The 18,026-nt window shown below is 38.2% G+C and overlaps 1 protein-coding gene across 21 annotated transcripts in view; it reads left to right on the top strand.

The window, feature by feature from the left end:
• Positions 1-18,026, top strand: part of OSBPL9 (oxysterol binding protein like 9) — a 275,611-nt gene that overhangs the window by 147,193 nt on the left and 110,392 nt on the right. For 16 of the 21 annotated variants that reach the window (NM_001280144.1, XM_063795794.1, XM_063795728.1 and 13 more), the window contains 1 exon segment: positions 10,570-10,648. The exons of the other annotated variants lie outside the window; for them this stretch is intronic. In NM_001280144.1, coding sequence (NP_001267073.1) covers positions 10,570-10,648 — 79 coding nt within the window. 21 annotated transcript variants of the gene reach the window in all.

Below are 18,026 nucleotides of genomic sequence, written 5' to 3'. Positions count from 1 at the left end.
TCTCGTTAATTCAGTAGCCTTTTTGTAAGCTCTTTCTCTTCTCTATGAATTTAATATTGAAAATATCCTCCCTTGGGCAAGATGTAAACATCTATTTAATCTCTGTGATTGGTACATAGATGTCATTAGTGCTCTATTTTATGAATGTTTATACTATTTCATAATTACAAATTAAAAATTAAATGAAAAAGAAAGTGATGGAAGAATATATTCCAGGCAAGTGCTAACCATAAGAAAGCTGGGAAACAGAATTAATATCAGACATAGAATACTAAGAAAAGAAATTAAATTGTTATGGAAAAAGAGAATACCAAAGACGCAGTATCACATAGATAACATTCTTTGACAACAATGGAAAAAATTAGAAATCCCTTGATGAAACAGTAGCCACCCACCTCACACACATACTTCTGAATAATTCATTGGTGAAAGTAGAAATGATAATAGAAATTGTGAAATATTTAAGTCTGAACGATAATGAGAAAACCACATGTTAAAACTGCATCTATGGAAGTCTGATTTATAATCTTAAATGAATATATTACAAGACAGATTGAGAATTAATGATCTAAACATTAAAATTTTAAAATTAGGGAAAGAAAAGAAATAGCAAAGGAAATAGAAAGAAGAAAATAACAAAAAGAATACACTAATGAAATGGGAAATAAACACTAGAGAGCATAAACCAACTGAACTGTGATTCTGTGAAAAAAGTAATAAAATAAACCCTGGTTAGATTGGGAGGAAAAAAACAAAGGCACAAATAAATAATATTAAGAATGAAAAAAAGAAAAGTACGTAATAGTAGAGATGAAAAATTGGCAGGAAGCTACTACAAATACATTTTGCCAATAAATTTGAAAGCTTATATGAAAATGGATAATTTCTCAAAAAAGCATAAATCAACAAAATTAGGCTGTCAAAGAACTTGACAAGGTGATTCTAAAAGTCATTTAAAATTTGGGAAAGGGGAGAGATATTTTTAAAGAATAAGGAGTTGGTGGACTTGCCACTCCAGATATTAAGTTTTTAACTGAAACTATGGTAATTAAAATGGTATGGTGGTGTTATAAGAGACAGAAATAGATTAGCGGAATGGAAGAGAAAGCTGAAAAACAGAACCATTTGGATTTGGGTCTTGGAAAAAGCTGGAAATTTGGTATATGATAGAGCGTTACAAATCAGACATTATCACTTAGTAAATGAAACTGGATCAATTGGGTGTCCATATGAAAAAAAGAATATTACTCTTTACCCCATGTGATACACAAAAACAAATTTCAGATGTATAAGAGGTATAAAATGAAATTTTAAACTTAGAAAAAAAGCATAGGTGATATCTTTATGATGTCAAGATAGAGCAGAAAGCATAAACCACAATGGCAAATATTTGTGGATTTGACAACATTCAAAATTTAAAACCTTTGAACAAAAAAAGATACCACAGTCAAAGGGAAAAGACAACTCATGGATAGAAGAGAAAATACTTAAAATACATCAATTGGCAAAGGATTAATATTCTGTGTATATGTAAATAACTCCTGCATATTAATAAAGAAGACAAAAAGAAAATCCCCCGAAATGCACACAAATCAGTAAAAAAGGCAAAAGAATTCTCAAAATGTAGAAAAGTTACATACTTTCAATTCATATAAGGGGGAATAAGAAGGTAAAATATTGAATGCAAAAGCAAAGCAAATTGTTTACCACTCTCTTACTGGCATCTAGGCCAGTGCCTAGAAATTCAATAAATACTTGTTGAATCAATGAATGAATGATGCTAAAGTAGGTCCTCCATGCAGTGTCTTCTTTAGTGAGCAGGTTGAACCGCAAGCCATTCTGCTCCCTTCTATATTATTGATTCTGTCACTCCTCTCTAGACTGTATGTTCCTCCAGGGCATAGACATGTTTTGTATCCCCTGGCTGTTACTGTTCTTGGCCCAGAATAGGTATTTAATAAGTTTGTTGAAGTAATTAGTGAATATTGTTTACTGTCACCATGTCCTGTTAAGAACAGGCTTTGGATCAGGGTTTGCAAGACCTAGTATTCTTCTCCCTTTTAGTTGTTGGACTTTTGGCAAACTTAAAAAAATTTTTTTTTAAATCTGAGTCTCAGTTTCTGAATCTCTAAAGAAGAGTAGTGACCTGTTCTGCCTAAATCTCAGGGACCACATTTAAATGCACTATGTGAATGTAAATAGACTTCCAATGTCATTTAAGCAGTGATGAAAAGTATGTGGTTGTAGAGTTATAATGGGAGTAGCTATGCTGTGTATTCTTAGCACTGTCTACATTCCTTTTAGGAGCCTGTGAGCAATCTATGTCTCAGAGGAGTCATCATTCTTTTTTATTATCTTTGGAACCAGTTCACCAGCCTACTTTTCGCAAAGGGAGATTGGCCCCAAAATAGCCAGAATTTTGTTTCTTTCTCTTTTTTTACCCCAAGCCGTGAGAGCAAAACTATCTTTCTGTCTTTGGCATCAGAATGATGATTCATGTCTGAAGTATGTCTGTGTGTATAGAAAAAAAAGGAAAAGAGAGAAAGTCAGGAAATTCATCCAGTGGGACAAGACTGTGTAGCTCTAGTTTCTTTTTGGTGCCTTGATAGTGTGACCCTGGAGCAACAGGCACCTTGGTGACCTCAAGTACTGATAGAACTTTAAGAAGTTGACCATCTGAAACCTTCAGAAAAAAATCATGAGAGGTCACTGAAAGATGTATATGTTTATTATGTTGGCACAATGGGGGTCATAAAAGTGGAGTTGAAAGAAAAACATTGATATTTTTGTGGGTTAGTATAACAAATAACTTTTCTTAACAGAACACCATTTCATATATAGATTATCAAAGGGAGTTTTGCTTTACCAGATATAATCAAAAAAATACTCTAAACCCAGATAAAGGGAGAGGAAGGATGTCTCAGGCAGAGGGAACATGTGCAAAAAATGGTGGTAGGAGAGAAATTGGGGCAATTGGTAAACCTTAAGCTATTTAAGTGTAGAATAGAGAGGTAGGCATAGAGCAAATCACTAAGGGCCTTGTAGGCTAGGCTGTGGCGGAGAGTGACCACATCCCTTAAACCAGAACTGCTTGAGAATGAAAGGGGGATCTATTCATTATTGAGCCAGGACAACAGGAATAATCCAGGATTGTTCCTGGCAAACCAGGTCGTATGGTCACCTTGTGTGAAGGTGAAGAAGAACCATTGGTGTGGTAACATATCCTCCAAGGAATGGAAGGTTAAAATAAATTATAAACTAGAGGATTGGACAGCTGAATAATCTTGACTAAAAGGGAATGAGAGAGGCTGGCCAATTGCTTGGTTAGGACATGGAATTGAAAAGGGCTGTTGTTAAAGAGTGTAAAGACTTGAGTCTTGAGTATGTGTAAATGCAGTTGGGAAAAAGAGAGAGAGAGACAGAGAAGAGAAATAGAGACCAGGAAGAGAGAGACAGAAATTGAAAATTGGCAGGGATATGGAGCATGAGTGTAGAAGGACTGGGTTTTCGATAGAAGAATGGACACCTTTTCCATTATGATAAGTGGAAAGGAAGCACGCTGGGTTTAGATGCAAGTGAGTCTTCAGGTGGGAGGGCATATCAGGAAGGTTTAGAATTTCTACCCGATGACTGCTTTTGTTGTTGGGAGTCCTAGCCAATGCATAAAGCAATAAAAGACATATAAGGTGTAAGGCTTGGAGTAGAAGTAATAAGACTATTATTCACAGCAACTTAATCGAGCATATGGAAAATCCAAAAGAATCTATAGATATAACTATTAGAATTGAGAATTGAATCTAGCAAGATAACCAGATACAAAGTCATTATATAAAAATCAACAAATTTTTTTTTTTTTTTTTTTTTTTTTTGAGACAGAGTCTCGCTCTGTCGCCCAGGGTGGAGTGCAGTGGCGCGATCTCGGCTCACTGTAAGCTCCACCTCCCAGGTTCACGCCATTCTCCTGCCTCAGCCTCCTGAGTAACTAGGACTACAGGCGCCCACCACCAGGCCTGGCTAATTTTTTGTATTTTTAGTAGAGATGGGGTTTCACCGTGTTAGCCAGGATGGTCTTGATCACCTGACCTCATGATCTGCCCGCCTTGGCCTCCCAAAGTACTAGGATTACAGACGTGAGCCACCGCACCCGGCCAATCAGTGATATTTCTGTATACTAACAACTGGCAATCAGAATATGAATTTTTTAAAATGGAGAACATTTATAATAGCATCAAAAAGCATCAAATTTTTAGGAATAAATATTAACAAAAGATGAGTGAGACCTCTACTCAGGAAATGATAAAACATTATTGAAATTTAAAAAGACCTAAATAAATGACAGTCTATTTATTTAGACTGGCAAATCCCAGTTTATTTCTAGTCATTTGAGTCATTATGCTGGCAAGTGTGTGTGTGTGTGTGTGTGTAAAACGTGTGTAGCTGACTAAAAATTTATGAAGAGTCAAGAGTATCCATTCCTGATTCCTGCCTTCTCAGCCAACATACAGAACCCAGTAGAAATGGTGATTTGCTTTCCTCTGCCCCTTTGGGGATGGCTGGCTATGACTATGTTGAAGATGTTTATTTATTAAAAAACTTTTTTTAAATTGGAGGATTTACTCCACCTGATATCCAAATGTAAAGCCTTCCAGAAGATAATGTAGGAGAATATTTTCATGGCCTTGGGACTGGGAAAGACTTCTTAAAGGAGACATAGAAAGCAGAACTATAAAATGTAAAGTCAATACACTGTCCTACATTAAAGTTAAGAATTCTTCATCAAAAGATATCATTATGTGAGTGCAAAAGCAGGCAACAGAGTAGAAGTAGATACTTGCTTAATTTATAACCATTGAAGGGCTCATACCCATGATATAGAAAGAACTCCTACAAGTCATTAGAAAAAGATAGTCCAGTCTTGTCAATGGAGAAGAAACTTAAACTATTTCACAAAAGAGGATCTTCAAATGGTCAAAAACCATGAAAACATACTTAACCTTGTCAGTTATTAGGGAAGTGGAAGTTAAAACCATTATGAGATGTCACTACTTACCTGCCAAGAATAACTAAGGTGAAAAACTGTTAGTGAAGTTATTGGAACAGTTGAAACTGTCGTATACCACTGATGGGAGTATAGCTGACACAACCACTTTTGAGGACGATTTGATAGTATCTCCTAAACCTGATATATGCGTATCCTGTGACCTAGCAAATTTACTTTCCTAGATTTGTATTTAATATAAATACATGTATAACAAAAGATATGAATAAGAATATTCATAGGAGCTTTATTCTAATAACGTAAAACTGAAAACAACATAAATGTCCATGCACAATGGAATTGATAATTGTGGGTCTATACAGAGGAATGACATATATATAGCAATAAAAGTGAACAAACTACTGCTTCATGCAACAATATGGATGAATCTTACAAACATGGTGCATGAAAGAAGCCAGACACAAAGGAAAATAAGTGGTGTGAGTCCATTTGTATAAAATTCAAAGACAGGGCCAGGCATGATGACTCCTGCCTGTAATCCCAGCACTTTGAGAGGCTGGGATGGGTGGATCACTTGAGGCCAGGAGTTTGAGACCAGCTTGGCCAACATGGTGAACCCTGTCTCTACAAAAAATATAAAAATTAGCCGGGCGTGTGGTGATGCATGCCTGTAATCCCAGTTACTCAAGAGGCTGAGGCACAAATATCACTTGAGCCTCAGAGGCAGAGGTTGCAGTGAGCTGAGATCACGCCACTGCAGTCCAACCTTGGCAACAGAGTAAGACTCTGTTTCAAAAATAAATAAATAAATAAATAAATAAATAAATAAATAAATAAATAAGTTCAAAGACAGACTAAACTAATTGTTATATTAGAACTAAGGATAGTATTTATCTTTGGAATGGAGGGTTGGGTTAATGATTAGGAGTGTTACAAGGGGAGCTTTTCTGTTCATTGAGCTGTACACTTGTGATTTGTATATATGTTACATTTCAATGTAGTGTTATTTTCAGATGAGATAGTATATGTAAAATGCTTAGCATAATGCCTCACTCATGAAAATGAGTTCAGTTCAATAGCTGGCAGCATTAACTATTTACTGTGGTTTAGTGCTCTGTGATGATAAGATTCACGGCAGTGTTATCCAACAGACCTTTCTGCAGTGATTAAAATGTTCTGTATTTGTGCTGTTCAGTTTCATAGTCATTAGCCACAAGTGGCTGTTGAACATTTGAAATATGACTAGTGTGACTAAGGGACTTACTTTATTTATTTATTTAGTTTTTGAGACAGAGTTTCGCTCTTGTTTCCCAGGCTGGAGTGCAATGGGGCAGTCTTGGTTCACGGCAACCTCCAGCTCCCGGGTTCAAGTGATTCTCCTGCCTCAGCCTCCCGAGTAGCTGGGATTACAGGCTTGCACCACCATGCCTGGCTAATTTTGTATTTTTAGTAGAGACGGAGTTTCTCCATGTTGGTCAGACTGGTCTTGAACTCCCGACCTCAGGTGATCTGCCAGCCTTGGCCTCCCAAAGTGGTGGGATTACAGGCATGAGCCACCGCGCCCGGCCTGAGGGACTTATTTTAAATTTTTACTTAACTTTAATTAGAACTTAAATACCCAATATGTGGCTAATGGCTATTGTATTGGACAGTGTGGGTGTAGGGTTTTTGTCATAGGAAATAAATGACTGAAGGAGAATAGCAATGAAGTTCATTTGAGTAATTCAACAAATCAAGACACTGAGAGACCAGAGCATCAGATCAATTGTGCATATATACACTGAAGAATGCTCAGGATCATGACAAGACCTGATTGGAGTAGGAGACTGTTAGCTAGGTTCGAGTCTTCAAAGAAGCCTTCGGTTAGAGAGGGGAAAGTGCAAAGGTCCAGAAAGTAATGTTTTTTTCCATATAGACTATCTAAAGTATGCAGCGAGAAATGTTTCTGCAGCAGCAACAGGTACTCCAGAGAAATGTTTTGTGTATATATATATATATATATATTTTTTTTAGAGTCTCGCTCTGTCACCCAGGCTGGAGTGCAGTGGTGCGATCTTGGCTCACAGCAATCTCTGCCTTGAAGTGATTCTCCTGCCTCGGCCTCCTGAGTAGCTGGGATTACAGGCATGCTCCACCATGCCTGGCTAATTTTTGTATTTTTAGTAGAGACAGGGTTTCAACATGTTGACCAGGCTGGTCTCAAACCCCTGACCTCAGGTGATCCGCCCGCCTCAGCCTCCCAAAGGGCTAGGATTACAGGTGTGAGCCGCCGCACCCGGCCTCCGGAGAAGTTCTGTACAACAAAACTAGAATAGTAATGTGGTCATTGGAGATCTGTGAGAGAGAAGTTTGGTGCCGTGAGAGGAAGGAAGCCAGCTTGCAAGAGTGGATGGAAGGTTAAGGTACAGCCAATTTTCAAAAAGCTCCTCTCTGAAAGCAATGTGAGGAGATGTGGTAGCTAGAGGGAGATGTAGGATTTTGCTTTTGTTTAACAAATGGTGAGAAATAGAGCTTGAAGAATGACCTTAAAAAGTGAAATTGCTTGGTGTTTTTAAAAATTTAAAATATTAAAATAATTATTTTAAAAATTTAAATAAGATCCTCAGTCATACTAGTCATATTTGAAATGTTCAGTAGCCACTTGTTGCTAGTGACTATTAAACTGAACAGCACAAATACAGAACATTTTAATCACTGCAGAAAGTTCTGTTGGATAACACTGCCGTCAGTCTTGTCATCACAGAGCACTAAACCACAGTGACTGGTTAATGCTGCCAGCTATTGCACTGAACTCATTTTCATGAGTGAGGTATGTGGAAGAAATGTGGAAGCTGAATTCATATGGGGTCTCTGTGAGGTGGGGCAGAAGGAAGCTGGGTGACGATAGTGGAAATGTTGGTTGGGTCAGATTTTGAACAGCCTTGAATGACATTATGAAGTAATGCTGACTTTATCTGTTAGTTCATAGAGAGCCAAGGAAGGTTTTAAACATGTGAGTCTCTAATAAGAGTCTGTGCTTCAGAAATATTACTCCGGCAATAGCAAGGACTGTGAACTAACTGTAAAGTGTCCAGACTGAAGGCAGGCAGATTGTTACCAAACAAGAAATGATGAAAGCCTGAATTACAGAAGTAGCAGAGAGGATGGAGACAAGTTGGTGAACTTAATAGTTGAGAGGTAGAATGAGCACAGCCTGTGGTAATGGAACAAGGGGAAGTTGTACAGACCTGGAGGTTTCTACCAGAGTTGACTAGGTGACTTGTTGAGCTTACATTTGGGTTCTTAATTAAGGAACTCAAGAGAAAGAGCAGGCATTTGAGAGTGGAGTGAGTTGCAATAGCTTTGTTGAGATATAATACATATACTATGCAATTTATCAACTTGGAGTATCCAATTTATGTTTTTAGTATATTCACAGAGTTGTTCAACCATCATCATAGTCAATTTTAGAATGTTTTCATCACCTTGTAAAGAAATCTAGTATACCCATTAGCAGCCATTCCCCATTTCACCTCAACCCTCCCAGCACTAGACAACCACTGATCTACTGTCAGTCTATGAATTTGCCTATTCTGGACATTTTTTGTAAGTAGAATCATGTAACATGTGATCCTTAGTGACTAGCTTCTTTCACTTAGCATACTGTTTTCAAGGTTCATCCAGAGAGAGATAACTTTTCTCCCTGTATTATAGTCACCTCTTTGCATGTTTTATCTCCTGTACTGGATATAAGTGCCTTGAAGGCAGGGCATATATTCCAGAGCTGTATATAGCATATATTTTGGTATTTAGTTATGACTCAGGAAATATTTGATACATCACAAGTTAGAAGGTTAACTCAGTTAATCACAAATTACATTAACCAGAATGAGCTGTTTCTGCACGTGCTTACCCACTGAAGTGTGTCTGTATTTGCTGTCGTGGAATAGCTAGGTTCCATGCCAATGGTGATCTGGTACTGGTTCTGCTGTTAACTCTTTGTGTGAGCTTGGGCAAGTCATTATACTCTCTGGAGACACTTTCCCTATTTGAAAATGGAGATAAAATTTCCTACCCCATCTGACACTGAGGAATAAGTAAAGTAATTCAAGTAGGTGGAATTTGGATAGAGTTGGGGTTCATCCAGATAGCCTCTGGGGAAGAAATGAATAAATGTTTGATCCTATTCCCTAATATTCCTGGTATAGGAGTAGTCCCCCTATGTAGCCTTTTTTCATGGGATTAGGTATTTTGTCCCCTTGAGTCATTTCAACTCCCTTGTCAAGGTCTCTGGTTTTATCAAGGGCACACGGCTTCTCTTATCACCTGAGGCATTTGACCTATTCTGTGTTCTGTAGTCTTTCTCTCTGGAATACTTAAGATACTTTTTTCTTAAGGACATTGAACAATAGATTCCCTATTTTGCTTAGTTTCCTGTCTCTTATCTTAATTCCTATTGTCTTCACAGAATGCATGTAGTTGAATATTAAGAAAAGGGGGCCAGGTGTGGTGGCGCACTCCTGTAATCCCAGCACTTTGGGAGACTGAGGCAGGCAGATCACTTGAGGTCAGAAGTTCGAGACCAGCCTGGCCACCAAGGTGAAACCCTGTCTGTACTAAAAATACAAAAGTTAGCCGGGTGTGGTGGCACAGACTTGTAATCCCAGCTACTTGGGAGGCTGAGGCAGGAGAATCGCTTGAACCTGGGAGGTGGAGGTTGCAGTGAGCCAAGATCGTGCCACTGCACTCCAGCCTGGGTGACAGCCTAGGCAACAGGGTGAGGCTCTGTCTCAAAAAATAGTAATAAAAAAATATTTTTTAAAAGGGTTGAACCCTACCCAGTCCGCCTTCCCAAAACAACTTGTAAATTCAGTTCCCCATTGTGTGTGCCTGCCACCCCCCAGTTTGGAGAGTTGTTTGTGCTCTTATTTAGAAACATATACTAAGTATGTACTTAAGTGCCATGTATCAAATAAAATAGTCCTTGATTTCTAAGATTTCATAGTGGTTCTGTAGGAAGAGGCTGACATATGAACAGATAATCACAGTATACTGTGAAAAGTGCTCTTGGAGGGCAATGTACAAGTGGTTATGGGAGCACTTGGAAGAGGGGGTTGGGACAGTGTTTTGAAGCAAATGTCACCTGGCATTTCTACACTAACAAGTATATACTATCACAGAAGCAGCCTGATGAAGAGCACCTGCCTTCTTTCAGCCTTACAACAACCTGGTGAGGTGTAGGTTTTTGACTCCCATTTTAGAGAGCATTCTGAAGTTCAGAAAGGCTCAGTGGCTGGCTCTTAAAACACAGATCCTAGATTCAGCTTCTGTGTTTGTCCCTTCCGCCTCCCAGCACATCTATGCCCTTAAGGAAGGCATAGAATGTACCTGTACATGGTACTAGAGTGTCCTGCCAGCTCCTCTCCTTTAGTTCTTTCTCCTTAAGCAAAGCTAGAGTCTCAGATTCCTCTTTTCTGTGTCTAGCCTGCTTCCAGTGTCGTTGGTGCATTGAGTATTCCAGGGCTATAGCAGTAGTGAATATTGCTGATGTCATTGTTTGCCTTATTGGGATTTTGCTCTTTGTTTCACAGGGAGCTGTGATTGGTATAGACGATGAGGACGACAGCACCTTCACAATAACTGTTGATCAGAAAACCTTCCATTTCCAGGGTGAGCTGAAAGAAGAGATTCTTTCTCTTCATAGTCCCATCTGCTTCTTTTCTTCTCTTTTGGGTTGTTTGCTGGATGACTTGAATGGTTTTGCAACTGATCCTGCATGAACGAGTGCATAGGAACATTCTGGATGAAGTGGTACTGCAGGTTAGGCAGGGATTTGTATCTGCAATGGATGTAGATCGATTTGAAACGACTGTGGATCTGGCTGCAGTTGGAGATGAAAATTTTAAAGGATAAAAATCAGTGAAGGGAGAGAGTAATGGGCTGCTGCTGCTGCTGGCTTGTGTTTACAGAAGGTTGCTGATCTTCTTTATCAAGGAGTATGGTTCTGCTTCTGCATGAAGAGTCTAAAGACTGATTGTGAAGGTTGCAGTGTTTGTCTGTGTAAAACTCAAAATATAAATTAAATTGAAGCTTAGTGGCAACCTTTGGCTTAAAGGTTTTGCTCTGCTTCAAGAACTACAAGTTTGCATTCATTTCATCTGTATTTCTGTGTTTTGTCTGCCAGCCATCATTTCTCTGCTATTATCCTTTTTATAGTTAAATGCCATCTGCCACTGCTATGTTTCGGCATTGCATGCTGTGGTTCACGGGTAGAAAGGGTAAGGTACTGTATGATCATTCTCATTTCATCTTGCTTTGAAAACTCTAAACCAGCAAATAAAAGTCAATTTTAATGATCTTGTCCTAAAGTACCTCTTGTCTATTAGGAGTGACTGTTAGTTTTAGTATTAATGGTTTTGTTATTTTGCCTTTCCAGAGTAATCTCTCTTTTATGTTTAGAGCAGTCCAGGAAACTTAGAAATGAAAAGATTTGGAGAGGTTAGCACTTTCTCTCAACTACAAGTAACAGTGCGCTGTTAGAGATGCTAGGTAAGCCAAGATAAATAAATATTAAATACATTTATTGCTTAAAAATGTTTTGGTTATGAAGTCTAACAGAGGCCAGATATGTTATATGAGGTGTTTAGGCAGCTGTTGTCTTTTTGTGCTAGGATAGTGAATTGCAGTTATTTTTCTTCATTGTCTTGTTTCAGAAATTGACAGATAGTAATGAAAGATGCAGGTTATATTCAACAAACCTAAACCAGTGTACTCAATAGTGATATCTCTAATGCTTTCTTCCACATATCCTTAAAATATTTACTGTGTTTGATGATATAATTTATTCAGAGCTGCTTTAATAACGATGCTGTCCTGAAATTTTCTACTATATTTAACTTCATAAAACATTTTAAATCCTATTATGAAAGCCCAGAGTTTTTATTTTTAAGTTAAATATGTAATGCTGCCTATAAATCAAAGCAGATAATTCCTACACTCTGGAACTCTTTACTTGAATGAAGTTGAATATTTTAATGCATTTCAAGAAAGAGCTGCTGGGTGCAGGTAAGGCTGCAGTATGGAATTCTCTTCTCTGCAGTTACTAAGAAGGAGACACCTCCTTTGGACCCTCAGAAGCTGTACCTCTACCTTCTGATTTACTTTTAAATTATTTATGTCCCCTTTGGCACTCTCATACTTATTTGGCTTATAAAACAAGAAATATTCCTCAGGAAGGATTTAAATGATAAGAGTTATGCACATTTTAAAAATGGATTCATAGTTCTGAAACTGTCAGAATAATTAGTTTATTTTCTATTGTAGTAGTTATGGGAGTTTTAGCATGAGATCTGGATTTTGCAAAGAACTTGGTAAGACTGTATTTTTTTTTTTGTTAATGAGAGCTATTTCACATTCATAGGTCCTTGATCATAAAATCCCTGCAAATTTGATAAAAAGTTATCAGTGTCTGAGAGATCTTAAATTCTTGATTAGAATTGAAAGCAAATTTTAGCTATATATGTGAACATATGTTTAAATGTGCTGAAGTTTTTATTGAATACACCAGTTTTTTTTAAGCAAATGAAATATCAGTTGATGCATTATAAAACAAATTCTACTGTCAACTATTAAAGGGAAAGCTAGAGTTTGTTCAGATACATTCATTTATTCATTCAACATCTATTTTAGACATTATTCTGGGGATACAGTGGTATACAAAACAGATAAAATTCCTTGCCCTTTGAGTCATCCATTCCAGGAAAGGAGAAAGGTAATCAACACGATCAACATGATAAGTTAGTAAAATATAAGTAAATGAGAGTGATAAGTCCTGGGGAGAAAAAAATAAAATAGGAAAGGAGAAAATGAAATAGAGGTGAGGTTGCAGGGAGAGGGGAAGTGTTGAAATTTTAAATAGGGTAGCTAGGGAAAGACTCACTGAGATGGTGCCTTTTTAGTGAAGAGCTGAAGAAAGTCAGGGAACAAAGTATATGGCTATGTTGGTGGGGGAGGTGGGGTGAATACGTCATTTCTCTACGTACCCACCCTGCCTCCCTCCCCAACACAGTCATATACTTTGTTTTGTTTTTCTTTTTGTAGTTTATACTCATATATTTGAAGAACAGCTAGAGGTCAGCTCTGGCTGGAGTGCAGATAACCATGGGGGGAGAGTAATGGGGAATGAAATCTGAGAGGACACAGGAAGTCCAACCATATGAGGCCTTTATAAGGGCATTGAATTTGACTGAGATAAAAGGCCATTAGAAGGTTTTGAGCAGAGGAGTGACATGGTGTGATTTATGTTTTAACAGGATGACTCTGGCCACTGTGTTGGGAGTAAAATTCAGAGGGGCAAGGACAGAAGTAGGGAAACTATTTCTGCAGTAAGAGGCTGTTGTAAACCAGAAGAGAGGTGGTAGTGGCTCCCACATGGTAGCAGTAGAGATGGGGAGATAGTGAGAAGTGGTCGAATTGTGTGCATGTTTAATCACCTTTATTGAGGTGTAATTAACATACAATAAAATGTACACAATATACAGTTATGCGTTTTAATCAGTTTATTTACTCATGACTACCACCACAATCAAGATACAGATTCCATCACTCCAAAAGATTCCTTTATGCTCCTGTCAGCCAGTCCCCAGCTCCAGCCCCCGGCCCCAGGCAACTACTTTTCTGCTTTCTATCATTGTAGAATAGATGTTTTGTTAGGAGAATTTCACATAAATGGAATCATACCATATGTACTCTCTTCTCTGGCTTTATTTTAGCTCAGCATAATGTTTTTAAGATTCATCTATGTTGTTGTATATATTAATAGTTCCTTTTATATTGCTAAGTAATACTTCATTGTATGACAGTATATTTATTCTGAAGGTTGAGCTGCAACATATGACAGAAAGACAAGTCTAGGTCGAGTAACAAGAATGGAGTTGCCATTAACTGAAGTGGAAGATTGCAGGAGGAACTAGTTTTGGGAGGGTGAGGGAAATGTGGGCATCAGAGCTTAGCTTTGGACATGTTTACTAAACAAGTTTTAAATGTCCACCAAATAGGCAAATGGAGATGTCAAGTAGGCAGTTGGAGTTCAGTGGAAAAGTTTGGGCTGCAGAAATAGAGTTGGGAGTCATTGGCACATAGATGGTATTGAAAGCCACAAGAATTTGGGAATAAATGTTGAGAGAAAAGAGGTCCAACTACAGAGCCCTGGGGCACTCAAACATTTATTGAGAGGGCGCAAGATGAGGTAAAACCAGCAAAAGAGATTGAGAAGAAGCAACCAAAAAGGAGGAGGAAAACCAAATGAATGTGGTACTCTGGAAGCCACAAGAAAAGGTGTTTCTAGGAGGAGAGAAGGATCAGCAACTATGTCAAATGCTACTGACAGATCAAATAAGATGAGGATTGAGAAATGATTACAGGATTTAATACTGAGAAGTTTATTGGTAACCTTGAGAAGAGTGATTTTCAGATAGGAGTGGAGACAGTGCATTCAAGTTTTGATGTAAAGGAGAGATGAGAAATATAGCAGTAACCGGAAGGGGAAATGGGAGCAAGGGAGCTTTTGTTTTGTTTTTGTAGGATAAGAGAAATGATAGCATTTCTATGTTGTTGGCAGTGATTCAGTAAAGAGGGAAGAATTGATGATGCAAGAGAGAAAGGAGATAGTTGCTGGATCAGTGTCCTGGAGAAAGCAAGAGAGAATGGGATCTAACACACAGGTGGGAGCAGTGTCTTTGGCTTGGAGCATGGGCAGTTTATTCATAGTGTTATAACATAGCTGTGGTTGTTGATGAGACCTTAAATAGATTAAAGCAGTGATAATAGGGAGGAAAATGGACTAGATTTGAGATTTTAAAAAATCTATAGGAACTGGGGCACAGTGGTATGCACCTGTAGTCCTAGCTATTCAGGAGGCTGAGGCCAGAGGACCACTTGAGCCCAGGAGTTTAAGACTGTAGTGTTCTATGATCACACCTGTGCATAGCCACTGCACTCCAGCCTGGGCAATATAGTGATGCCCTGTCTCTAAAAAAGTTTTTTTTTTTTTTTTTAATCTGTAGGAACTGGTAATTGCTCAGAAATGAGAGGTGAGAGAATTTGGGTACTAAGGGTGATGCTCTTGGCTTGGCTTACTGTTGGATGTTGTCAACTCCTTCCTTCCTTCCTTCCTTCCTTCCTTCCTTCCTTCCTTCCTCTCCCTCTCTCTTTCTTTCCTTTGTTTTCTTCTTCTTTTTTTTTTTTTTCAGGGCCTTGCTCTGTCACCCAGGCTGGAGTGTAGTGGCATGATCATGGCTCACTGCAGCCTCGACTTGCTGGGCTCAAGTGATCCTCCCACCTTAGCCTCCCAGGTAGCTGGAACTACTAAAAAAATTAGCCTGCACCACCATGGCTGACTAATTTTTTTTATTAATTAAAAATTTTTATTGTAATAGTTATTTTTTGAGTTAAAATTTATATGTGTGTATGTTTAATCAACTTTATTGAGGTATATATAACTCACTATGTTGCCAGGGCTGGTCTTGAATTCCTGGGCCCAAGCAATCCTCCTGCCTTAGCCTCCCAAATTACTGGGATTTCAGGTGTTAGCCATTGTGCCTCACTGTCAGCATCTGAAATAGAGAATATAGGAGAGCAGAGGTAGTGGTGAGGGACCTCTTATGTTTAAGGTGTCTGTGGGACACATAGATGATGGTAATTGGATCTGAGTCTGGGCTGGAAATGGAGATTTGTGATCGTCAGCATACTGCTGGTAGGTAGAACTGGAAGTTGAAAATATGAATGCCTAACGGCTAGGCAGATAAGTACAGTCAAGTGCTGATAAGGACATTTAGGTCAACGATGGACCACATATATGATGGTGGTTCTATAAGATTATAATACCATATTTTTACTGTACTTTTTCTATGTTTAGATACACAAATACTTACCATTGTGTTGTAGTTGCCCTCAGTATTGAGTCCAGTAACATACTCTATAGCAGGGCATCAAATCTTTTGCCTTCCCTGGGCCACATTGGAAGAAGAATTGTCTTGGGTCACACATAAAATACACTAACGATAGCTGATGAGCTAAAAAAGAAAATTACAAAAAAACCTCATAATGTTTTAAGAAAGTTTATGTATTTGTATTGGGCTGCATTCAAAGCCATCCTGTGCTACATGCAGCCTGTGGGCAGCAGATTGGACAAGCTTGCAGGTTTATAGCCTAGGAATGATAGCCAAACCCTATAGCCTAGGTGTGTAGTAGGCTTTACCATCTAGGTTCATGTACTGATGTTGGCACAGTGATGAAATTGCCTAATGATGCATTTCTCAGGACACATTTCTCAGAACAGATTCCAGTCATTAAGCAGTGCATAACTGTAAATGAGTGAAGAGTATGGCTGTGTAAAGACTAGCAAGTTGGAGAGGTCACACCCTGTGTAAAGGGATAGCTGCCACTTAGTTCCAGACAGTTGTAGGCTTGGAATGTTTGCCCATTGTTGTCAGATCATCCTTTTTTTTTTCAAGAGAAGCCAGAAATTTATTTATTTATTTATTTATTTATTTATTTTTTGTGAATGGGGTTGAGTGTGTGTGTGTGTGTGAACTCTCCAGTTTTAGGAACAATTTTTTATGTAGACCGAATAAAATGCATCTATGGGCTAGATAAAACCTTTGGATTTTTAGTCTTTGATTAAAGCCATGGTAGTCTTGAGTGTTATCCTTCTGGAAGATCAGAGTGAGAAGAGAGCTGATGATTAAACCTTGGATCATACTAGGGTGGAACTGCTAACAGGCTCAGAGGAATGATCAGAGAGGTTAGGATGAAAGCTGTTAGCTTCAACCACATGAAATTACTGTTTTTTATAGGTGAAAAGTAGTTGCACATCAGCTGTTCATATGGCTCAATCTAATAGAAGACTAGTTCTTACTAATAATTCGAAAAAAACTAATTATTTGAATTTTACCTTCAAATAAAATTGTATCTGTTTAATGATTTAATATATATCATTCATAATGTTACTGACAATATATTGGGGTAATAATAATAATGGTTAACATTTATTGAATGTTTATTTTATGAGTTTTAACTGAATAGTGCCTACCATAAAATAAACATTTTAACTCATGCAGTTTTCACAACCTTATGAAGTAGGTACTGTTATACTATTAGTGTTTTTATTTTATTGATTAGAAAACTGGGAGCCACAGACACATAGCTAATATAAGACAGAACTGAAATGTGAACACAAACAATTGTACCCTAGAGCCATTTTCCTCTTCACTGTTATAAAATATATTGTAGAGATTTGTCAACTAGTTTATAATTAACATTTATCAGAAAAGGAATTAAGAGGCCGGGCACTTTGGGAGACCGAGGTGGTGGGTGGATCACTTCAGACCAGGAGTTTGAGACCAGCCTGGCCAATATGGTGAAACCCCGTCTCTACTACAAATACAAAAAATTAGCCAGGGATGGTGGTGCGCTCTGTAGTCGCAGCTACTCAGGAGGCTAAGGCTGGAGAATTGCTTGAACTCGGGAGTCGGAAGTTGTAGTGAGCCGAGATCCCACCATTGCACCCCCGCCTGGACAACACAGTGAGATGCCTTCTCAAAAAAAAACGGAATTAATATAAAATAAGGAACTTTAAATTACAGTGCAGTTTAATGCAATTAAAAAATTTGACGCTAATTAGCCGGGAGTGGTGGTGATGTGCCTGTAATCCCAGCTACTTGGGAGGCTGAGGTGGGAGGATGACTTGAACTCAGGAGGCAAAGATTTCAGTGAGCCGAGATCACGCCACTGCACTCCAGCCTGGCCGACAGAGCAAGACTCCATCTAAAAAAAAAAAAAAAAAAAAATTGACAATGACTGCAAAAATGATAATTATGTAAAGTGACACATTTGTTAATTGGCTAGTTCAAACCATTCCACAATGTATGTATACTTCAAAATATGTTGTACATGATAAATACAATTTTAAAAAATGACAAAAAAAAACCCAATTTGGCATTGTTAATGTTCTACATGTTCCATTACTTCGTAGAAATATTAGTGGCAG

The sequence above is a fragment of the Pan troglodytes genome, chromosome 1 (assembly GCF_028858775.2).
Source record: "Pan troglodytes isolate AG18354 chromosome 1, NHGRI_mPanTro3-v2.0_pri, whole genome shotgun sequence".
Lineage (NCBI taxonomy): Eukaryota > Metazoa > Chordata > Mammalia > Primates > Hominidae > Pan > Pan troglodytes.
Note: the sequence above shows the minus strand (reverse complement) of the source record. Positions and strands in the feature narration are given on the sequence as shown.